The sequence below is a fragment of the Lepisosteus oculatus genome, chromosome 15 (assembly GCF_040954835.1).
Source record: "Lepisosteus oculatus isolate fLepOcu1 chromosome 15, fLepOcu1.hap2, whole genome shotgun sequence".
Taxonomy (NCBI): domain Eukaryota; kingdom Metazoa; phylum Chordata; class Actinopteri; order Semionotiformes; family Lepisosteidae; genus Lepisosteus; species Lepisosteus oculatus.
Genome location: NC_090710.1, coordinates 1684076 through 1706385, shown reverse-complemented (window position 1 = coordinate 1706385; position 22310 = coordinate 1684076). Strand labels below are relative to the sequence as shown.

Below are 22310 nucleotides of genomic sequence, written 5' to 3'. Positions count from 1 at the left end.
CTACAAAACCATCTGTCACTTCCAAACATTCTGTTTTATTTAACTCTTCCCAAACTTTTTCTCCAAGTGTAACTGGGGTTTTCCAAGGAGTGGAACTACAGTACTTCATGTACAGTACACCAGCCCTTGGAACACAACACCATGCGTTTGTTGCAACTGTTGGGTCCAGATGCTTAGGCATTTCATTTCTCTTTCAGAGTATTTGTAATCCGCTGTGAAGTCTTTGCACTGTGCTTTTCTCTTTAACTAGGCTCATTGTCCTTCTCTGAGGATGTCTTCTGGACCAGTTGTACTTTGTTCCCTGTCATTCATAACAAATAAGCACAGTGACTTCAGATCTGTAGCTGGTCAATGATTTTGCATCATACTTGCACACATATATTAAAAATGTGGGAAATGTTATGTTCTTTATGGTATAAAATGCTCTGACTTTTTTTTTATCAATACAGCTATCTTTTGTCTATTTTTATCTTCAGAGATTTAAAATGTATTCTATATTACCAGTGCCTCACCTCCTTTTGTGTATTGTATTTATGCCTTTCCTGTTTTCATCGCCATCCTATCATGTACAGTATTAATGAATTATAATAAAACTAAATATAATTACATTTTCATTGGCTCTTATTGCCTCACCTCTTCTACTTTTTTTTCAAGATAAACAACATCGTCTAGATTGATTTTTTCCTTTTTAACATACGTATGGTAATAAATGTAAAGTAAAAATACATCAGTACTGAAATATTTAAAGATTTATGTATTATTAACATTTACATTATAGGTTTTGAAATACTTCAATATGCTTTGCGTCGGGCCTAATGGCACCTTTTAACAGTGACTATATTCACGATATAGCATGGCCTCTCGTGTCTTATTGCTAAAATAAACAAGATCCGGGGAGATATTTTTGTGCAACTTTTTATTGATTATGAAACAAGTTGGAAACAAACATGACTGTCTTGATTTGACAGATGTAAAAAATATTCTCTTTTGCATTTGTTCAAGTATACATTCCAGTATTCTTAAAACAAAATTCAAGTACAAAATACAAATTCACACTTTTACCCACCCCATAGTCTTAATTTGTTGGTGCTTTTGCATTGGCTAGGAACAAGAATTCTCTGAACATAGGAACTAACTAACTACTGGGTGTTCAATTTGTTTTAAGCCTTGTGGGTCAATGTCCAGAGACTCAGACTGGGCCTACCTGAAATTCTTGGTACAGTGAAATAAGCACCTCTCTGGAGGTGTTTTCGATTTGGATTCTGTCTGGCAGAGGGGGAGACAGTAATTCCACTATTTGAATGCCTTAAAGAGCCAATATCTTTTGTTCCAAAAAACCCAGCAGTATACTGCTACAGCTTAAATAAACTGACAAGCCTTTTTATAACTTGAAAAACATCTAGCCATGCAGGGTGTGCATTTTTGCGGCTAATGTACAGTATGTCTTACGAAGGAATGGTAGAATGCAAATGGGAGGAAGTTGTTCAGCCCATCTAGCTTGTTTGGCTGCTTATAGACAATTCATACCAGGGTCTCATCTAGTTGTTTTTTTAAAAAAGACAGCTTCAACAGAATGGTTATACGTTTTGCTCCATACGCCCACAGCACTTTGTGTAAAGAATTGCTTTCTGATCTCGGGTTTAAATTTACTTTCCCATAGACTTGATATTAGTTACTACTAAAAAAAAATGCAATTACATCAAGTGTCAAGATACCAGGACTGTAATCAGCACAGTCAGTTCTCAAAGACATCCCAGACACATTTAATTGAAACTCACATCTTTAAAGTCACTAAAAATGCATCTTTATAAAAGGAAAAGGTTAACTTCAGGCAACTTATGAGAGAAATTTGTAGCAGCATGCACAAATTAGCAAAGTTATTTTTTGAGACCACACTACTTGATTTTTAACCACAGACAATGGACAGTTTCAAATTCCAATTATTAGTGGTGTTTCTCATTTAGCAAATTGCAGTACTGTACTTAGTAGGTGGGGTAACGGCTTTATTTTCTTCCACTTCTGTTCATTAAAGTACTCCACATTCTGCACACCAACATCATTTTCTACATACAGTGAATTCTATATTCTATATATATATAATCTATATATCATTTTCAGGGATTTTAAAGTGCTCTTGATCAATGCACACTTCATGGTATTACAAGTCTCCTCAATGCAAAACCTGCTTTAGATGTGTGCCAAGGTTGAAATTAAGGTTAAGGTTAATATACAATATGGTGAAATTGGCTTGTATACAGTGAAAACTATCTCAATTACCTATTAAAAAACTCAAATGGAATACAGCTTAAAAAGCCAGACCTCAGCAACAACAATACCGTAGTATGATTTCTAAAATAACAAATTTAGAAATTGTTATAAAATCAACTAAAATATTCAAATAACTTTGTTCATATTCATAAATAGGAGGTAGATACTAAATTCCTATGGAGCAAGTGGAACACATTTGGACAAAGCAGATATATTAACTATAGGTTGAAAGTAGCCCCCAAAAATATTCATATCCTGATCCTGGTGACTTCTGATCCAACAGATTAATCACTTCTGTCCTTCTTACTAAAGTGGGACTCATTTAAATTGAATTGGCTGTTCTGTGCGTACCTGTGGAGAAAGATACAGAAGCACCCAACTTTGTTAAATGTTGATGGTTACAAGTACATTTGAAATAATACATACCCTCCTCTTTGTGGTTCACTGGAAACCACTGGATTTGTGTTGTGTATTTACTACTTATTCAGTCTACCCAGTTGGAGCAATGAGCACCAGCAGCACTGGAGGGTAATCCTGGGTGCCCTATCTAAGTGCTAACAATTACAACATTCCCCTTGGGAACAATAAAAATATATTCATACCAAGGGAGACTAGGATGGGCTCTAGGTCATAAGCTGATGTGGTTGGGTTATGGAAATGATCTACCTATGAGTTATGGAAACATGCAAATGTAAAACCAGTAGTGGAAAGAAAAGCTGAGAACTATCACAAATACCTGTAATAAATATGTGGTTATTTTTAAGCACAAAGGATCTTGTCCTGCTAAAGTAAATCCCACAACAGTCTTGCTTATTAATAACAAACTGTAAATTCAAATATTCTGATGGTCAGTAAAAAAGACTTTGAATTCTATTGACATTTAAACAAACAGCGAAATCCAAATGCAGAAAACTGAATTTCTTTTGGTTTTTAAAAGGAAATTTCTGTCTTATGTAAGAGGTTATATCTATAAATGGGAGGTTAGCTTATATCTCTGATATTGCTGCTCCTTACATGCAGATTCATGTAAGAACTCTGCCCTTTCTCACAGATAAATGAAAGATATTCCCTTGAAACTGGAACAGACATTTAACTGCACACAAAACTGCCCCAAAAAAGCAAACACATAATAGTAAGAGACAGCCAGCAGGATGAGCACATCACAGAATACCAAAGGACAGTAGACAAGTGTCCTTTGCAAGACAGCAAGAAACATATTCCACAGTTCCATGCTCCCTTGCAGTCAGTTTATTAGACTAGATAAATTACACCAAGAGGTTTGCTCATTTTGACGACAGTCTTATTTCACTTGTTAATGCATTTGTTTATGTGTAGCTAACACATACACAAAATAAATTAGAGCAATAAAAATAGAAAAAAATATGTTTCAATATTAATTACTAAGAAGGGTTCTTAGAGTTAACTGTATGTTTTCAATGTCTTATTTGACCTGCCAGAAAACTGGCACATTAAACACAATACAATCTGCAACACACTTCATGTTTAATTGGCATCCTAAGTATATAGCCTGCCCCACATAGGTGTCTGTTGACTAGAAGTACAAATTTTGAAAAGTCTTTGTTGCTGTATCATTCCGGCCTTGGAAATTACCCCGCCAGGCCCTTGGGGTTTTCCAATCCAGAATTCTATCCAGTGAAATAACCAAAGCTTTCCCATAACCTTTCTGTTGCCGTGTAGTTCTTCTTTTCTCACTAAATCAGTCACTCTGTCACCCTGAGGTGAGGTTCTTTCTTCAGTTTTCATATTAGTATTAGATTTCTTCAAAGAAGAAAAAGCAGACCTTCTCTTCAACATTATTCCACATCGAAAGGGCAACAGTCGAGACTTGTTGCACCTGGTCCTCTACAGGATTTAAAGACAGTACTCAACTCTCTCAGCTATCCATTGTTTTGTTTCTCCTGGCAATCCACATTCCAATAGAACCTATGAGAACAGAAATTCCAATCTCCTCCACTCACCACTGAAACTGTGCAACTGTGCAGAGCACCATGAAAGTCTCTTGAAAACTCAATCTGATGGTTTTTTTTTCAATGAAGGAAACAACAGTTTTGATTGCAAGTCAAATGTGGCTCCATGTCAAGGATTTGAAGGAGTGCCATATATATAAAAAGAACAACATTAGTCTGCAACAAACAAAAAGATTTTCCAGTTGTTAACTTCAGTTTTTTTGTTCAGTTTCCAGATTAACCCTCGAGAAATACTGCACAGTCTGAGCTTGCATATCCGATGTGGTTTTTTTTCTCAGCACAGCTGTCCCTCATTTTCACCATCAAGAGTTAAGGTTAGGTTTTCCTTTCTTCTTCTGTGTTCTCTGTTATCCAAGGGTGCTCTTCAGAGGCTATTAGTGTTGGAGGTGATTGTTTCTGTGGAGTTAAGAAAAAAAAGGAAACAAATCAATACCTAATGCTCTAAATGGTTTTTGTTTTTATTTGATATTAGTAAAGTATGCACTCTCTCTGTTTTGTCTGCTGCCTTCATATCAGCTCTCTCCATTCTCTGATTGCCCTAGCAGAATCTACCAATCGCTTCTTCCACAGATTAAGAGAAATTAATTTATTGTGCTGTTCTATATAATGTCACCTTTAAAACAGGTGCTCTGTGTTAACCACAGAAATTATAAAATAATAAATGGAAATTAAAATCACTTTATTAACCCTTTACAATTTCTTGCATTAGGAATTGTCTTTTCACATTCCCCATCTTGCTCTCTATGAGACACACAGACAGAGAGAGCCTGGGTTCAGAGCGCAGGGTCAGCCATTGTACAGTGCCCCTGGAGCAGCTGGGGTTAAGGGCCTTGCTCAGGGGCCCAACGGAGTAGGATTCCTCTGCCAGCTGTGGGATTTGAACCGGCAATTTTCCAGCCACAGACCCTTAGCCACAGAGCCACTGTGTCACGGACGTTCAAACCGTGGGGAGCAGGAGAGCGGAAAAAGACCCATATGCGTAGCGGCGAGACGGGAAAAAGGCCCGGGCTCATTAGTGCAAAGAGTCCAGGAATGCCGTATAGAAACCTATGCCCTCAGGGAGCGGACGTGGGGCTGAGCCAGGACAGAGTGCAAGACCCGGAAATATATAGCCCAAGGGAAAGAGAGGGACAGGAAGGACAGCAGACCGGAAACTAGGGACAGGACAGAGAAGGAGCACCCTCTGGCTGCAGAGGGCGTGACACACTGCTCCACCCCATTAATACATTATTTATAATGTATCACATTATAAAAATAAATTATAATGCATTAATTATAATGTATAATTACATTATATAATGTAATTATATAATATAAATTACAGTATATCTGTGACTTTCATTGCCTCCCATTGCCTCTGATAAACAGATAAAATTCCTGATCACAATGTTTTTTTTTACATTTCAGGTTTTCAAGAATAGAATATTGGACAAAGGAAAGAGCAAAATACAGTAATATAATTTTACAATCCCCACAAGCCAATAATTCGAAAATAACAAGTAAGTTAATTTACATTAGCTACTTAACACCTGACTTTTACGAGAGCTTGTAACCTTAATAATTTGTGAAAATGGACTATAAACAGTGGCTATCTCATTTTTGCTGATTATATACAGTATATATTTAATTAGGCAATTCTTTCTGTAAGACTGACTAAAAAACAGTAAAGAAATAAATTGAAATTTCAATAATTTTACTTGGACTACAGGGATTTGGGGTTAGACAGGTAGGTCACTGCTGTAACAAGGCAGGCCAAGGCTGGTAATATTAAACAATATTAAATATGCCCTTTAGTAATCTGAGGTTCAATAATTGTTTGACTTCATTCATCCAACTTAGCAGGTGGAACCAGTCCAAAAATGATTCATCAAGAGATGTTTACTAAAACTGTAAGTTTAAAGTGGCTTTAACATTTAAGCTCTCACCTCAATGTACTACGTTTTCACTGAACATCACAGTCACTGTAACACAGTTTGCATTTTATTATTGCACCAATGGACAACTGACATGGTTACACTATGTGATGTGAGGATGTGGTATGTTTGCACATTATTTTTATCAGCTTTTATTACTTTTCTCAAAACATCAAAACAGCATTCTTTTTAGATGACTGAGATGCACATAGTGTGCAAAAGTCATATCTATGATATATAGTAAGGATAAAAAATACACCAAGAAGGCAATTGTTTTGTTTTTCTAAATTGAACAGGCATTGACTTCTTTCATTTATAATGGAAGTATGTCACTGTGAAACAAAACACTGAAAGCCTGTAAATTAATGTATTTACACAGAGAATAGCTGTAACTGCAATTTGAATACGTAAAAAGGAGAGTGAAGTAAAAAGTGATTGTTAGGGTTGGTTTAATATCAACTACAATACAAGAAGCCTAAATGGTTCCCATATATTTCACATGAAATAAAGTGAAAAACCTACTTGATTAGGCGGTGTCTTCGTTAAATGCTGAGATGTGTGGTTAAGCGAGAGGCCAGACTCTAAATGGGGAGGAAAAATGATCAAATTAAAATTAATTAATCTGATATATTCTTATAAATATAGTTTTGGGATTAAAGAAGTACTGTGTTTGTACACGTTTTTGCAAAATATTACATTCTGGAGTTAAATAATATTCACTAAAAATGTACACCCCATAATGAATCAATCACAAGTGACAGAAACGCTCATCATAACATGTTTTTATGATGGAAGGGACTCTCCTGCTTGGCAGTAAGTCAGCCAAGTCCAGAGGTCAGCTGTTTGATTTCTGGATGTTGAAGCCCACCAAGGCTGGTAAAAATTCAGCAGGGGATAACTGGCACCCGCCTCCACAGAGAACAGGAAGACCTGTGAAAGAACAACTTTCAAACTAACTTCACTCTCTGCACCACAAATCTCTGAAGTACAGGTTCAGATGTTCAGGCACTTTCAACACAGAGCAGTGCATTGTGAGAACACCAAATATGGGTGAAGTAGCCTTTCCAAATTATATCACAGACCTCACTGATGACATCCAGATGTCATGTAAAAAGCAATGCCACACCACATATCCAATGGGATTGGATAAATCTACAGTTGTGGTTACAGTAAAATACTACAGATAAAAACTGTCACTGGCTGATAGTTTTCTGGTCTAAGATTTTGCAGGGGTTATCCTTTTTTAGTGCTCTGGGATGGCAAATGGCCTATGGATTTCCACAAAAAATACACAACATATTTGAGGTAATCATTTAAAAAATGAAAATCTGTACCTTCATCAGGATTCATATTATTTGATTTTCTGAGGCACTGAAAAATGTTTTCTAGAAAAGAAAAGTAAATAACAGTGAGAGGATGAAGTTGTAAATTAACTTTTTCATATATCCTAATGCCTGCTTCCCCACCTAAGATTAATATCTTTTGAAGGCAGCACCTAAGAATAAAAATATTGGTAAAGTGCAGTTTGGACCACCTGAGCATTATTAAAAAGTAAAAATGCATACTATAGTGAAATATATTGAAAAAGAAAATTGAATACAATTAAATTGCATTTAATCCATCATCATAAATTACATTTATTGATATATACTGTACTTAGGTAAAATCATGCTTTTGGTGCTTTCAGTTTTATTTGTGGTTATTTGGTTTGTTTTTGTTTGTTTGCGGACATAATCAAGAAAAAGATGTCCGGCCAATGATTTAATTCATGATGATGAATACATGAGCTTCAGTTTGTTTCTGCAAAGGTATTTGCATCTTGTCCTTTTAAGGACTATTCTTCACTCTTTGAATCAACTACAAATGCTTCACTGATTCAATTGTGTCCCTGGTACTGTATGTGTCCAGCCCATTGATGTTTTAGGTGAGCATCATGGTACAACTCAACTCGGCAATGGCCATTCAGTCAATAATGAACTGAAAGTGCTGTAGTGATTTTGCTATCAACACCAGTCAGCACAGCGTAAGGGCACAGAGCACTGAGAAGTGTGCCAGGGAATTTACAGTGTGTGTGGTGGCTTGTGTTCCCGATGGAGGTGTTGCCATAGCTCTGTGACACACAGAGACCTGTCTCTCATGTCTGTTTGGTGGCAGGTTCTTACAGTCTGAATGAGAAAACCAATGTCCAGAAACAGAAAAGGCTGACATTAACATAAAACTCACTGCCTTCTGCCATTCTAAAAAAACTGGTATTGTTCTAAAAATAAATATTCTTAAATATGAATGTACATTCAAGGTATTTTTTTAAATTAATCTTTTACTGAGGTACTGTAGCAGAATATTAAATAGACCAGAACATAGATTACTGTAAAATGCTGTGTCATTGATTCTTGTAGATATTCACATACTGTACGTCCATGAAGATATGGAATATTTCAGTGGTAATTTAGCAAAATATGGAATCACATTTCAACAATCACATAGGACACATCTCTGTCCTAGAGATGGCATATATGAGCTTTGTTGAGAGCATCCTGCATTTAAGACAGTTTGGTATGGAAACCTGGGGTTGAAAAGCAAAACCAAACTGTCCAGGATTGTGAAAATGGCAAGAAAAATAATTGGGAAATAGACGCCCCTTTTGTCCCCTGTACAATTAAACTGCACAATGAATGGATGTAAACATCTACCCCCACTACCTATTCATTTAAGTATTACATAGTGTTGTTGCGATTTCATTTACTTTATGTGATTTTACGTGACTTTTATGTTTTGCTTGTGTGTTTTGTAGAAGCCAAAGATACATTTCCATAGTAGTGGACAATAAAGTACTTATCTATTTTCCTTCCATCACTGTGGTTCAAAAGCTTGAACGCCCTATTATGGGCTCTACTTCTTTCAGTTACTTATCCTTGCTTGTAAACCCTTGATGTTGTCTGAATTGTCTCATGCACTAACATGCTAACTGTTTACTAACTGTATGGGTTAGTACGACCTTTTCCAAAATACAGATCTAAATTTATGGAGTGGACTTTACAGACTTTACAGACTTTATATGGTACGTACTAAGTGCTGGGCCTTTCCCAGAGTCTTTAATTTGAAGAGGGTGGGTCACTCCTAATAGACATACTATTCTCTAATCTTTTGGAAGGTGTTATAATGCTGTTATTATATATGGCTCATATCTAAGCATCCTAGTCTCCTAATTACCAAAAGGTTTGATAAGAATTATTAGAATTCATTTTTGTTTATATAATCATAAAATCACCCTCAACAATAACCTATAGGTATATTCCAGTTCTCTTAAGAGGCCTATATGTCATCTATAGTTTATTTTTGTAAAGCCTGTTACTAAAGGCATTGAAACTCTTAGACAACCCTAGTGTTTCACAATTAAAGTGTAAAGAAGTTATAATCTATAAAACATCACACATTTTTAGATTGTTTCCTTTTTAAACATGTAAATTAATGAACATCTCCATCCGTTTCTCTGTCCTCATTCAGATACAGTACATTCAAACAGGAAAATCCATCACTTACGTTTACTGAAGTATTTTCTGCTGCCTATCAATCCAAGAACTATAATTGAAAGAATTACAGGCAGACTTATCCAGATTTTGGAATGTGAGGAATCCTCAGGGGGCGTCTCTAAAACAAAGTAATAAAAAAAATCATAATGTCATCCAATTAGAGTATTACATCCAGTTTCAGTTCTGCTATTTTTTCTAAACATGTCTAATATATTAAAATTACAATACTATTTATACAAATCTTGTATTTTTGAATGAATTTTCTGAATTAAAAAACAGGAACACAAGTTAGGGGAGAATGGACAAAAGGAAATGAAAAAGAAAGAGGATTTGAACACAGATGGGCACAAAGTTTTCTTCTCACCCTGTGTATACTTTCTGGGGTCATCACATGTTTTGGAAGGAGAGGTCTTGTTCTCTTCCAGGATTTCATTGATAATGGAGCAGCTGGCCGTCATATTATTTGCTTTTGTTCTATTGATAGTCACAGTGCTGATAACTGACAGCAAGCTGCTCTCCGGGTCCTGAGTGAACTGAGTCTCAGTTTTCTCTGGCTGTAGCACGGCTCCTTGGCTGTGAATGGTCCAGTTGACAGAGGGCTGGGGATACCCTCCCTGGGAAGTGCACTCTAACTTTATTTCCTCATCTTGTGTGCAGGTCTTTACTGTTAAGGCTGGTACACTGAAGCTTCCTACAGAGGAAAATAATCATAGTTAGTATTATTAATTTAAGTAAAGCTTACAGGCAGTCGGGAGTAAGGAGAGTAGGGGAAGGTGCAGTCAGAGGAGCAGAGGGAGCCCACAGTGAGAAGTGGTGGATTGGACAGAGTGGGAGGCAAGGAGAAATATCTTGAGAGACTCTGAGAAGGCCACTGGCACTCCTGAGCAGGAACTAGTCATCTTTCCAAATAGTAGTTCAGGTGGGTAGCTGCGTCAGCATGCGTAGGCAGCAAAGGAACAAGTAATATGTTTATTCCATGCTGAATAAAGGAAGAAGAAAGAGAACACAACGTTTCGGCCGTGGAGCCTTCTTCAGGTGTCAAGCATATTGATGGAAATGGAATCTACTGCTGTAGTTTTAAAATCCAGGAAAACCTTGAAGCATATACTGGTCTGTTAATGTTGTTTGTCCAGATATCCTTTAGCATACTGATTTACTTCTGATGTAGGCAGTGGCCACCCAGATGAAGGGACAACATCCCACATGGGACAGTAATCCATGACAGTGCACATGTGAAAACCAGAACAATTTAGAGACTCTCCACATAGAAGACGCCCAATTCCAGAATCAAACCTAGAGCACAAGAGTTGCCATGGACATGATGCCACCCAATGCAGTTTAAATGCTTTGAAAACAAAACAAAATTTGATCGCAATATAATATACAACACACAAACACATGCATTTCTCTAGATCCTTTATAGAGAGCACTCTCTGAACATGCTGTCAAAACTCTTCCCTGCAAATAATACACATTTCTCACTATATTACTGCTTGCTTTGCTAAAATGATGTTTATTAGTTTGCAGCCGGGTTTTGTGAATTTTCATCTTACAGCTGACGTGTTTATTTTTACAGTTATCCTAAAAGTGATACAAATGCACAATGATGATGATTTCTTCTGGAAGTTTTTCATCTAGTAAAAACCCAAAAAAATGTGGTACACACAGAAAACATTTTTATAATTCCAGCAAAACTGCCATTACCTACAGCGCACAAACGGATGTGAATACATGCAGGGAAATGTTGTATGTCTAAAAGTGGTTTGTATTGACACGTATCAAAATGGTGGGCTCGATTTCTTTTGTCTGCTCAGTTCACACTTCCACCTCTGTATTCTGTCACAATGAAGTTAGCAGATATTAAGAAGATATTTAAGGAATTACAAGAAACAAATATGTATTAATTCTAAATTATGCTTTGATATTTTAAAAGGACCAAGGCTTTTGTTCAGGAAGCTATGTTGCTTGGTCTGTTGGGTGCAGAGAGGTACCAGCAGTGCAGCACTCTAACTCTGCACATTACAGGTACTGTAGTATGATTAATTGAATCCTGCAAAATCTTTACAATATGGGTGAATCTGTGATGACTCATCACACCTGAAGAAGGCTCCACGGCCGAAACGTTGTGTTCTCTTTCTTCTTCCTTTTTTCAGCATGGAATAAACCTTACATCTACTTGCATCTTTCCAAATAGGTGTCTAAGAAACGTCCCCAACCACTAACTATTATTATTATTATTATTAATAATAATAATGAACATATCAATGAAGTTATCTCTGAGGACTGTTGTGGTGGACATACATTTGGGTTTATTATCAACTGTTTTATAACAATTCAAAATGAATTTCAATATGACTTCCATATATTTCAATTTGGAATATTTCAAAGTGCAGTTAAATGTATACTGTAAGTTTACATTAATGTTGACACCCCTGATTTCTAACAACTCTGCAGGATCACTCAGTCAGAGCTGTCAAGCCCAATTCAGTCTGTCCTCTCATAATTAAGTACTGCACGCTGATTGTTGTTTTCAAATGTTTTAGTTTTAGTCTTTGTCATTTTGGCGCATTAAAATAACTTACCTCCAACACGAACTTTAATTTTGCATAATGTCTTCATGTTGCCTTTCTCCTGAGTGAGTGCAATATACACTTCATCATCTGTTGGTTTGACAGGAGATAGCTGTACAGAAATATTTCCCTGCCTTAATTCCTTCAGGAAGAAGCTTGTTCTATTTCTATATTCTTCAGTAACATGTTGCATCTCCTCTTGTCCTTTATTGAACACGTGGACTGTTTTGTCCTTCTTTTCCACTTGCCAATAGACCCTCATTTCCTTCAAGTCAATGGGCTTTTCTGTCTTGTAAACACAGGGGATGATCACTGGTCGGCCGATGATTCCAGTGACTGTTTCCTCATGTATGTTGCACATAGCTTTGGATAAAGTAATACAAAACAATTATTTAACCCAAATACATTTAACAAGCCAAAACACTATGGCTGCCGTCACATCATCCAGGTGGATGCTGCACATTGGTGGAGGGGATTCCCCATGATCTGTAAAGCGCTTTGAGTGGAGTGTCCAGAAATGCACTATATAAGTGTAAGCAATTATTATGATTATAAATGCAATTTGACATTAAATGGTCAATTTGACCTTTTTTTTTGCTGATCAAATGAAGGAAGCAGATTGATGGAAATGGAACTGCTGTAGATTTAAAATCCAGCAAAACCTTATAAGCATAAACTGGTCTGTTAATGTTGTCTGTCCAGATATCCTTTATCATACTGATTTACTTCTGATATAGGCAGTGGCCACCCAGATGAAGGGACAACATCCCACATGGGACAGTAATCCATGACAGTGCACATGTGAAAACCAGAACAACAATTTAGAGACTCTCCACATAGAAGACGCCCAATTCCAGAATCAAACCTAGAGCACAAGAGTTGCCATGGACATGATGCCACCCAATGCTGTCACGGACGTCCAAAGGGACTAACCGTGGGGAGCAGGAGAGCAGAAAAAGATCCATATGCGTAGCGGCGAGACGGGAAGAAGGCCCGGGCTCATTAGTGCAAAGGAATGCCGTATAGAAACCTATGCCCTCAGGGAGCGGACGTGGGGTGCCCTGGTGCTAGGTAGGTCTCAGGACATCCGAACGTCAATGCTGAGCGAGGACAGAGTGCAAGACCCAGAATATATAGCCTAAGGGAAAGAGAGGGACAGGAAGGACAGCAGACCGGAAACTAGGGACAGGACAGAGAAGGAGCGCCATCTGGCTGCAGAGGGCGTGACAAATGCAGTTTAAATGCTTTGAAAACAAAACAAAATTTGATCGCAATATAATATACAACACACAAACACATGCATTTCTCTAGATCCTTTATAGAGAGCACTCTCTGAACATGCTGTCAAAACTCTTCCCTGCAAATAATACACATTTCTCACTATATTACTGCTTGCTTTGCTAAAATGATGTTTATTAGTTTGCAGCCGGGTTTTGTGAATTTTCATCTTACAGCTGACGTGTTTATTTTTACAGTTATCCTAAAAGTGATACAAATGCACAATGATGATGATTTCTTCTGGAAGTTTTTCATCTAGTAAAAACCAAAAAAAATGTGGTACACACAGAAAACATTTTTATAATTCCAGCAAAACTGCCATTACCTACAGCGCACAAACGGATGTGAACACATGCAGGGAAATGTTGTATATCTAAAAGTGGTTTGTATTGACACGTATCAAAATGGTGGGCTCGATTTCTTTTGTCTGCTCAGTTCACACTTCCACCTCTGTATTCTGTCACAATGAAGTTAGCAGATATTAAGAAGATATTTAAGGAATTACAGGAAACAAATATGTATTAATTCTAAATTATGCTTTGATATTTTAAAAGGACCAAGGCTTTTGTTCAGGAAGCTCTGTTGCTTGGTCTATTGGGTGCAGAGAGGTACCAGCAGTGCAGCACTCTAACTCTGCACATTACATGTACTGTAGTTTGATTAATTGAATCCTGCAAAATCTTTACAATATGGATGAATCTGTGATGAGAACAGGTAGCAGAACAGGTATGGAAGAAAGAGCTTGAGACATGCCATAAAAACACGAACCCACAATCTTGATCTACGTTCCAGAAGTGAGCTTACAAGAGACACAGAGTGGATTCTGTCTAGGGAACAGAATGGTGGACTTTATTTTTATGGGTGACAACAGCAAGAAAAAAATATTGATCAAAATCTGAATCTGTTAAGCTAGGAAGTAAATCAGGAGATTCAGACCCTTATAATTAATAATGTAGATGGCACCAGAACCCTGACAAGAACCCTTATCAAGTCAGAGTTATGTAAGCTCCAGGAAATTTAGCATTATAGTACTTAGTTCTTAAAAATAATAGGTCATGTAAACTAAACTCTGTTCTCCAGGACTCTGTAGCTGAGCAACACCTTCCTGATTTCTGAATACAGAAAATCAGAGTGGAGTGTTGTGTTCAGGCCTCTGTGGTTTGCATTGAGGAGACAGAGGTGAAACTGGGATTTCCCAAGTGGTTTATTGGGAGGGATGACAGAGCGCAGAAAGGGAAAGAACACTACGAACAGAGTGAGCATTTAAGAGAAAGAAAGTCACTGCTAGAAAAAAAATGACACTTTCAGTGTTATGTGAGGGAGTTTTACAGTTTACCGCCTTAATAAGTGAACAACTGCTCCAGAATGTAATGGAGATATTTCTGCCCTGCCTTTCTATGAAAAAAGCAGTTTCAGGAAAAGTTTTGTCAAAAAAAGTAACATCTATTCTAAAAGATCCTTGCCTTAGTCACAGGGAGATAAACTCTCGACCAACTTGTTAACCTGTAAATGGATGCCAATATAGAAAAAACGTGGATATGGTGAAAAAAGAGCCAATGCAGGTATCTGCATACATAACATACTGTACATACCATACGGGGGAATTCATTAATTCTTACAACATGATGCAGCTCTATCTTGAAATGTGTGCTCCCTGCAATGGACTGCTGTCCCATCTGAGGTGTATCTTGTTTTGCACCTGTTGCTTGCTCCAGATCTCCCACTTGATAATAAAGCAGTTAGAAAATGGATGGATGTTTCAAGTGGTGGCTAGCAGTTGTGTTAGACAATACCATTCCTCTACATCAAACAGTCTTCTCTTGCGTAGATCCTCATTCAAGAGGCACGTTTCTTTTTACTGTGCTGGTAGAAGCCTTTCTGTTGTTGTGTTGACCCAAGATGTTCCTACTTAATCTTCAGCTTCAGAAACTGTCTTCCAAGGCTCCAAAGAGCTCATAGCAGAAGAGAGCAAAGGTTTTGAAAATACAATTCTCATCCCCTTTAAAAATCATTATTAAAACCTATATTCTAAACTTCCAATTAATATTTATAATGGTCACTTAATAACAAAAAGGTCATCCCGAACAAGCTAAAGTAAAACAACATTAAATAACCTAGAAAAAAATATTTTACTAACATATAAAAACATGTAGACACTAATGTGTAAGAATTAATATTCCTTCTTTCATAGGGTAGATATTTGACCTTTAAACACAAAGGTATTTTTAAATGTGTTTACAAGGTAGCATATCACAATATTTTGTAATGTTAAGTATAGCTTAGAAGTTCCCAGATTCTGAAAAGATGGTTTGCAATGTCATCAAAACTTTGTCTCATAAATGGCTGTGTGCTAGGTTTTGTTTTCTATTTTCAAAAGGTCAGGGAAGTCCCAAATGAGCGATATTAAAAGTTTCCCTGCTCAAAATCTGAATATTCACTCACTCACTCATGTGCCTAACCTCAGCCTTTTAAGCTTCTAAAGCATATGGTTTAAAAGAAATTGCTCATATCTTCATTAAAGTAATACGAAAATAGATTCATACTTCCTGCAAGACAAAATTTGTGTGGTTATTCCCTTCAGAAGAGAAACCTCAGTTTTAGCTAGAGTAATTCTCTTGGTTAGTAGGATTTAATCTCCTGATTGCAATTAATTTATCCACACAAATCTATATCCTTTTTTAAACAGTTGCTTAAAATATTAAGCAATACAAATCTGAACACAGTACATTCTGTATTCTAATCATTTTTCAATGTAGACTGCTTATGGTATCATTGTTCTATAGCGTAAATTATTTTGATAATTTGATTTGCATTCCACAGAAAATGAAACTAAAATTGTTGTCTGGACACTAATTTAAAAGTGTCTGTTTTTGTGGGACTAATAAATCCAAACTTAAATCAACAGATAGAGGCAGAAATCTACAAAAACAGTCAAGCGTTCATTCGTTTCTTCATTAAAAAGTTCATGACCAATTCACTTGGTAATTTCTCTCTGTCCTGAGAACAGGCACTAGCAGAAACAGGAACTTCCCAAACTTTTTTTCTTGACCAAGGCAACATACATGAATAACCAAACAATCAACAATGGTTTATTCTTCTCAAAAGACAGAAATGAACAGGCAGGAGGCCCGTCGTACCTTCAAAAGTGTATTATTCAGCAGTCTCCATATTCCAGGACACCAGTAAAGCGGAACTTACACAGAGCAGACACAAAAAGCTGAACAGAAAATGTCTGATAAACAAAATACTGTGAACCTTTAATTCTTCTGTGGGACACAGAAAGCCACATACAGGTCCTTTCTCAAAGGACCAAGAATGCCCAGCCCTGATTTTTCCTATTTGATGATTCGTAAATCAATTTAGTAAATCAACTACATTGTGCAGTATTTGTCGGACACTGACAATAGATGCATCACTCTAATCCAATTCCAAAAATATCTAAAACTATCGGTATATGAAAACTAAGGAGCTGTCCAAGTAGGTGGATGCGTCAGCACGCCTAGGCTGTGAAGAAACAAATAAAGGTTTACCCCATGCTGAAAAGAGAAGAGGCGCATAATTTCAGCTGTGGAGCCTTCTTCAGGTGTTCTGGTTGACAGGTGTCCACAGCTGAAATGTTGTGTCTCTTTTCTTTTCATCATGGATTAAACTTTGACCTGTTCCTAAGGAGATGTGGTTTCAAAGTAAAAAATCTAAAACTCATTAATATTAATTTCATAGTATATTTATAAATGAATAAATGGGAGAATTGGGAGTATGTGCCAACAGTTGCTTAGACAACTACTGAAATCCAAAAATGAAATCAGAAATACACTTCGACAAGTGTTGACATAGTTTCATGTGATATTGTCTTCAAAACTACTTCCTCTGGAACCCAATCATACAAGAATATGTAGTTACAATATGAAAACAGATAATATATTAAAATACCTAAATATTGTTTGTTTATAGGATAGATAATGCACATTTATTCTTATGTTTAAAATCTCATTACATACAGTAAATAAATTGTGACATAAAAGGCTGAATGATTTTTAACAAATGAACTTGGAACTGTTGTTCTGTTGTGCCATATGTTCGAGGTACAAATTCTAAAAAAATAAATATTGCACTCTTTATAGTAGTTAACAGATTAAAACTACAGAAAAGACAACATAACAAATCTTGCATCAGAATAAATATTAAAAAACAGTCTATTAAAAAATAAGAAAAAAACTCAGCCCAGGAAATCCTGAGTTTTTCATAGTGGCACTAGCAGGAGCATGACACAATTTCAGCTACACCCATTAGACAATTACAGCCACACCCATTGTGTATACTGAATTTCTGTTTGTTGTGAACGCCTGGCAACCAGGGGCAACTACTCAACAGACCCAAGAGCTCCTCCTGGTTCAGATTGTTGGTGGAGTTGGAAATGGAGTTGGAGTCCAGATCAACCCAACTTCTGACAATTAAATGTTGAAACCCTTCTTCAGCCTCACTTTTTTGTCAAAGACTCTTGCCTTTAGTTAAGATAGTTCCTTAACACAATGTTTGTATATTCTATTTTTTTACAGTCACAGAATTTATCAACAGTGTGTCCAACAATGAAATGCTATAACCCTTCTCATTTTTTGGAGTGTTCCTATAGTTCATTCACATCACAACTTCTATGAAAATAATATTAGATATTTTAAACTTGAAATCTGCAGATGTTATACTCTCATACATTACTTTAATCATTCTTAGGTTTCTGGGAAGTGTATATTATTTTAAAATAATTTTAGAGACAAAAAAGTTCTGTCAATAACATTTACAGTATTAGGGAAACCTGAATAACACTCAAAAAACATTGTAAATTAAAAGTAGGGCTTCAAATCTGGGATCACATTGACAGTTATCAGTAACAGAGCTCTAGAATCACAGTGAAAGACATCAATAACCGTGAACTTGCAATGTAGTGACAGATATTACTAAGAGAGAGCTGGCATTGCAGTGACAGATATCAGTAACAGAGAGGTAGAGTCACAGTGACAGGTGGCATCTCAGATATCAAGAAACCTAGAGCTTGGACCCAGCTGAGAAAAAAACTGTTCCAGAATATCTGACCTACCATAAAATGCAGGATGGTAAGGAATTTGCAGTTCATCTTGGAAGAGAGGGGGACTTACACAGTTTATGTTTTACAAGGAATAAAAAGAACCAAAAGAGCTCCTTTGAATCCTTTGAAAATCCTCAAATATCCAAAAGAAATCCCAGGACATTACACAAAGACTCTTGTTAATACTGCAGGGAAGCCATCAGTCTAAATGATGACACAACTCAGATGTGTCATTATTATTAGAGACCAACCTGACCTGATATGGCAATAATGATGTTATACTGGTGTCTTCCGGAGATAGAAATAAGAGAAAAGACATCAATAACACTTAACGTTTCAAGATTCTTTTTCCCAACTACTGCTGACTCCACCACTCTGTTCCTCATTATCTCTCCCTTTGCCCCCTGTGAAATCCTCCTCTTCCACCAGACTTTCCGTAACCCCTCTCATTTCTCCTAACACCCAGAGCTCATTTGTTGTCCTCTCTCACTCCACTCAGTGCTGGAGTTACTTCCCACAGAAATAGTTATCCACAGGACAGCTCAACCCCCTCTGCCTCCTGAAGACTCACCTGTGTCAGGTTATGCTATTTACTGCTTGCTGTACTAATTCACCGTGAGCACAAAACAAAGAGCAAAAGGGAGTCTGCATTTCACCTGGGTTGCACTATGTTTCTAACATTGTTAAGGTGGCCCTGTTGTACATTTTTTCACTGAATTTATTGTACTCACTTCTAATCATGTTTGCATTTTTGGCCTTAATGAAAAAAATTGTAAACACTTTAATTGGCCATGGATCATTTGACAATCTGCTACGTACATAAAAATACAATAATGATGATGAAGGTTAATAAGAATAAAAACTACAAAAGATACGAGCTCCATTAATTAGAGATCAAAGATTCCAAAAAAGCCCTAGCTAATGGACTTATCTCATTCACTGAAACCCAAGTGAGTAATAAATTCTTCATAGCCAAACGTACAACTACCTTTTTCATGGAACAATATGGCATTTTAGACAACAGAATGAATAACTCTTGCTCTCCAAATTACTAAGTAATTACTAAGTACTAAACATCAAGTTTTGAGCTAGAGTTTTGGGTTAGTAAGAGTGGATGTATTAACGAAGGATTAAATTGATGAAAATAGTCATTTATGTATCAGAATATGAAGACTAGAAGAACATGACATGTCATGTGCTTCCCCCCAACACAGCTAAATAGGGTCACACCCCACATCCCAGGTTTCCACTTTTAATATAGAGCTTGCAACTTGAACAAACCACATTAAATTTAAAATAATAAAAACTGCCAGGTCTTCAATCTAGATAATTACATTTGATGGTTTTGAATCTCTTATTTCATCGCATAACAACTAGCTGTAAAATATTTTCAGACGACGATGTCAAAATGCATAATATAATAATTATGACAATTTTAAAAACTCACAGTTAAGCCTCTAGGTGGCACACAAACTTTACAGCAGGATTATTTTGGAATAAATTAGTAGTATGTGTTTAAAATTGTTGTTTATTTTTCAGACACACACATATATATATATGCTTTATATTATAAGCAATTGCTAGGATTGTAAGATGGGTTATGCTTGATTAATATGGTTCAGTGAACTGCTGTGATGCCATTGTATCCTCAAATCAGAGGAATTATGGGAACAATACTAAAGCCAGCCGTGATGCCTATAAACACAAAGCACATGGATACATAAATCTGTATCTGCTAATCCTAGTGTAGGATACTTTCCCCTCCCATTTCCATCTGCTGCTATAGTTTCACGGCCAGTTTTGGTTATTTTTGGTTTGGCTGGGTGAGGCCTTAGAAAAACCATATGACGAACTTTGAAACAGAAACTGGTCCATTTTTTTTCTCCTGTCATTGTCCATTGTAATGATATTACAGAAACTACAGATACACCAACAGTGTATAGACTGTCATGCATAACGCACATACTGTACGTTATGTTTATGCTTAGAAAGATACTTCAATTTATAGCCAGTGGGTTTCTTTTGGAAAGGGTTTTACATTCGGTCATGAAACACTAGTTTAGTAAATTCCACAAATATGACAGAGTTTCACTCTGTAAAAACATTCCACCTTCCTGGATACAACTGATACAGCTGCTTTTCATTGGACAGTTGTTCAAGACTAACCAATCGTTGCATTTAATCAGACGTGGGAGCAGCTCCAGTAGAAAAAGCACTACAGGATTTCTACTGGATTTCTAAAATCCCTTCCTGAAAATTTGAGGTGCTCAGGTAAGATGTTTTACCATTTATTATTTTCCCCCGTATGGCTGCCCACAACAGATAACAGTGGGTCCTTGGACTCAAATAATTCATTTGTTTACATTAGTATTCTCTTTGCTGGCAAAATGCACAAATGCTCCAAACCAGTTCTACCTGTCATGACTTTAGAGTGTCCATAAGGGGAAGTGATGAAACAACGACATGCTCTTAAAGATGTGAATTAAATTACAAAAGCCCATAAATATTATTTTCAAATAATAACAGCTGAAACACACAGAATTTTTATTTGCACAGAAGTTTCCTTCCAAATATTTGGATTTAAATGGTTATATAATAGAATGTCCTTTCTCAGGAAAAAAAACTGTGTTGAGTTTATACAACACTTATATAGTTATAAATATAAACCAACACTTATTTATTTATGACCTGACTTACTGTATGACCTGAAGCAGATCTAGCAACCAGAGAAATAACACATAACAAACAATACACAGAGAACAATTTGCTTGTTTACGTTACTGCTATTAGAACAAAAAGGAAAATGAAAAGGCTTACCGATGTGTAGAAGAACAAGGTAAGAAAATATTATTTCCATTCTGGGAAACATTTTCTTTATTTTCTGAAATGAAAACCAGATGGATTTTAAAAACAGTCTAAAATTTACTTTCTAATCATGATAGCAATGACAATAACAATCAGTCTCAAAATACATATCACACGTTCTATGTCTGTTGACACTAAAGCTATATAATGCTCTTTATATGGGAAAACCACAGATCTGGAAATGTAAACGAAATATTCTACTCCGAAGAACGCAAATCTAGATCCTTTTCCAAACACATTTTCAAAGGCAGGGTAGGGTAAAAGGTACAATGTAAGTCACTTACGTCTGCGTCCTCGCAGCTGCCTTGTTGTTCTGATTTAATTTTGTTTCCTATAGTCCTCCCAATTGCTGAAATTCAGGAAATTCCCATTCAAGAAAACACCTTCTGCTCTTGCTGGGAGACTCTCGATTTGTGGCCCATCACATGGAAAACATAGCTTTAAATGATGGTATGAAAAAGGGGAAGCTGGTGAGGCAGTTACAGGAATAACTTCCAGTTTCAGAAGAGTTTCACACTCATGTGCGTTAGGGGGAATGAATCAAGGGCTACATTCCTTCTCTCTCTTGGAAAATGAGAACATAGTCGAATACCATTGGAAAATAAAGTGAAGAATAGTAAATAAAATCATCAGTAACATTTTTTATTAGTTAGTGGTTGGGGACTTGACAAGGCAAGGCTGTTTCCTCTCAAGTGAAGACAGACGAGTGCTGTTACCTGGATGATGTTCCCATTGTTTCTTAGACACCTATTTGGAAAGACGACTAGTTCCTGGTCTCCTTACTCCCGACTGCCTGTAGGCCTGAGCACTGGACTCAA

At 36.6% G+C, this 22310-nt stretch overlaps 1 protein-coding gene across 1 annotated transcript; it reads right to left on the bottom strand.

Annotated features, from left to right (window-relative positions):
• Window positions 1-910: 910 nt before the first annotated feature.
• LOC107079417 (butyrophilin-like protein 10) lies at window positions 911-22298 on the bottom strand. The gene is made up of 9 exons (XM_015363540.2): window positions 22209-22298; window positions 21777-21930; window positions 21445-21508; window positions 12282-12632; window positions 10064-10390; window positions 9710-9817; window positions 7504-7554; window positions 6692-6750; window positions 911-4652 (listed from the first exon to the last, which is right to left on the bottom strand). The coding sequence occupies exons 3-9, from the start codon at window positions 21494-21496 to the stop codon at window positions 4572-4574; spliced, it is 1029 nt and encodes a 342-aa protein (XP_015219026.2). The 5' UTR covers window positions 21497-21508; window positions 21777-21930; window positions 22209-22298; the 3' UTR covers window positions 911-4571.
• Window positions 22299-22310: the final 12 nt, after the last annotated feature.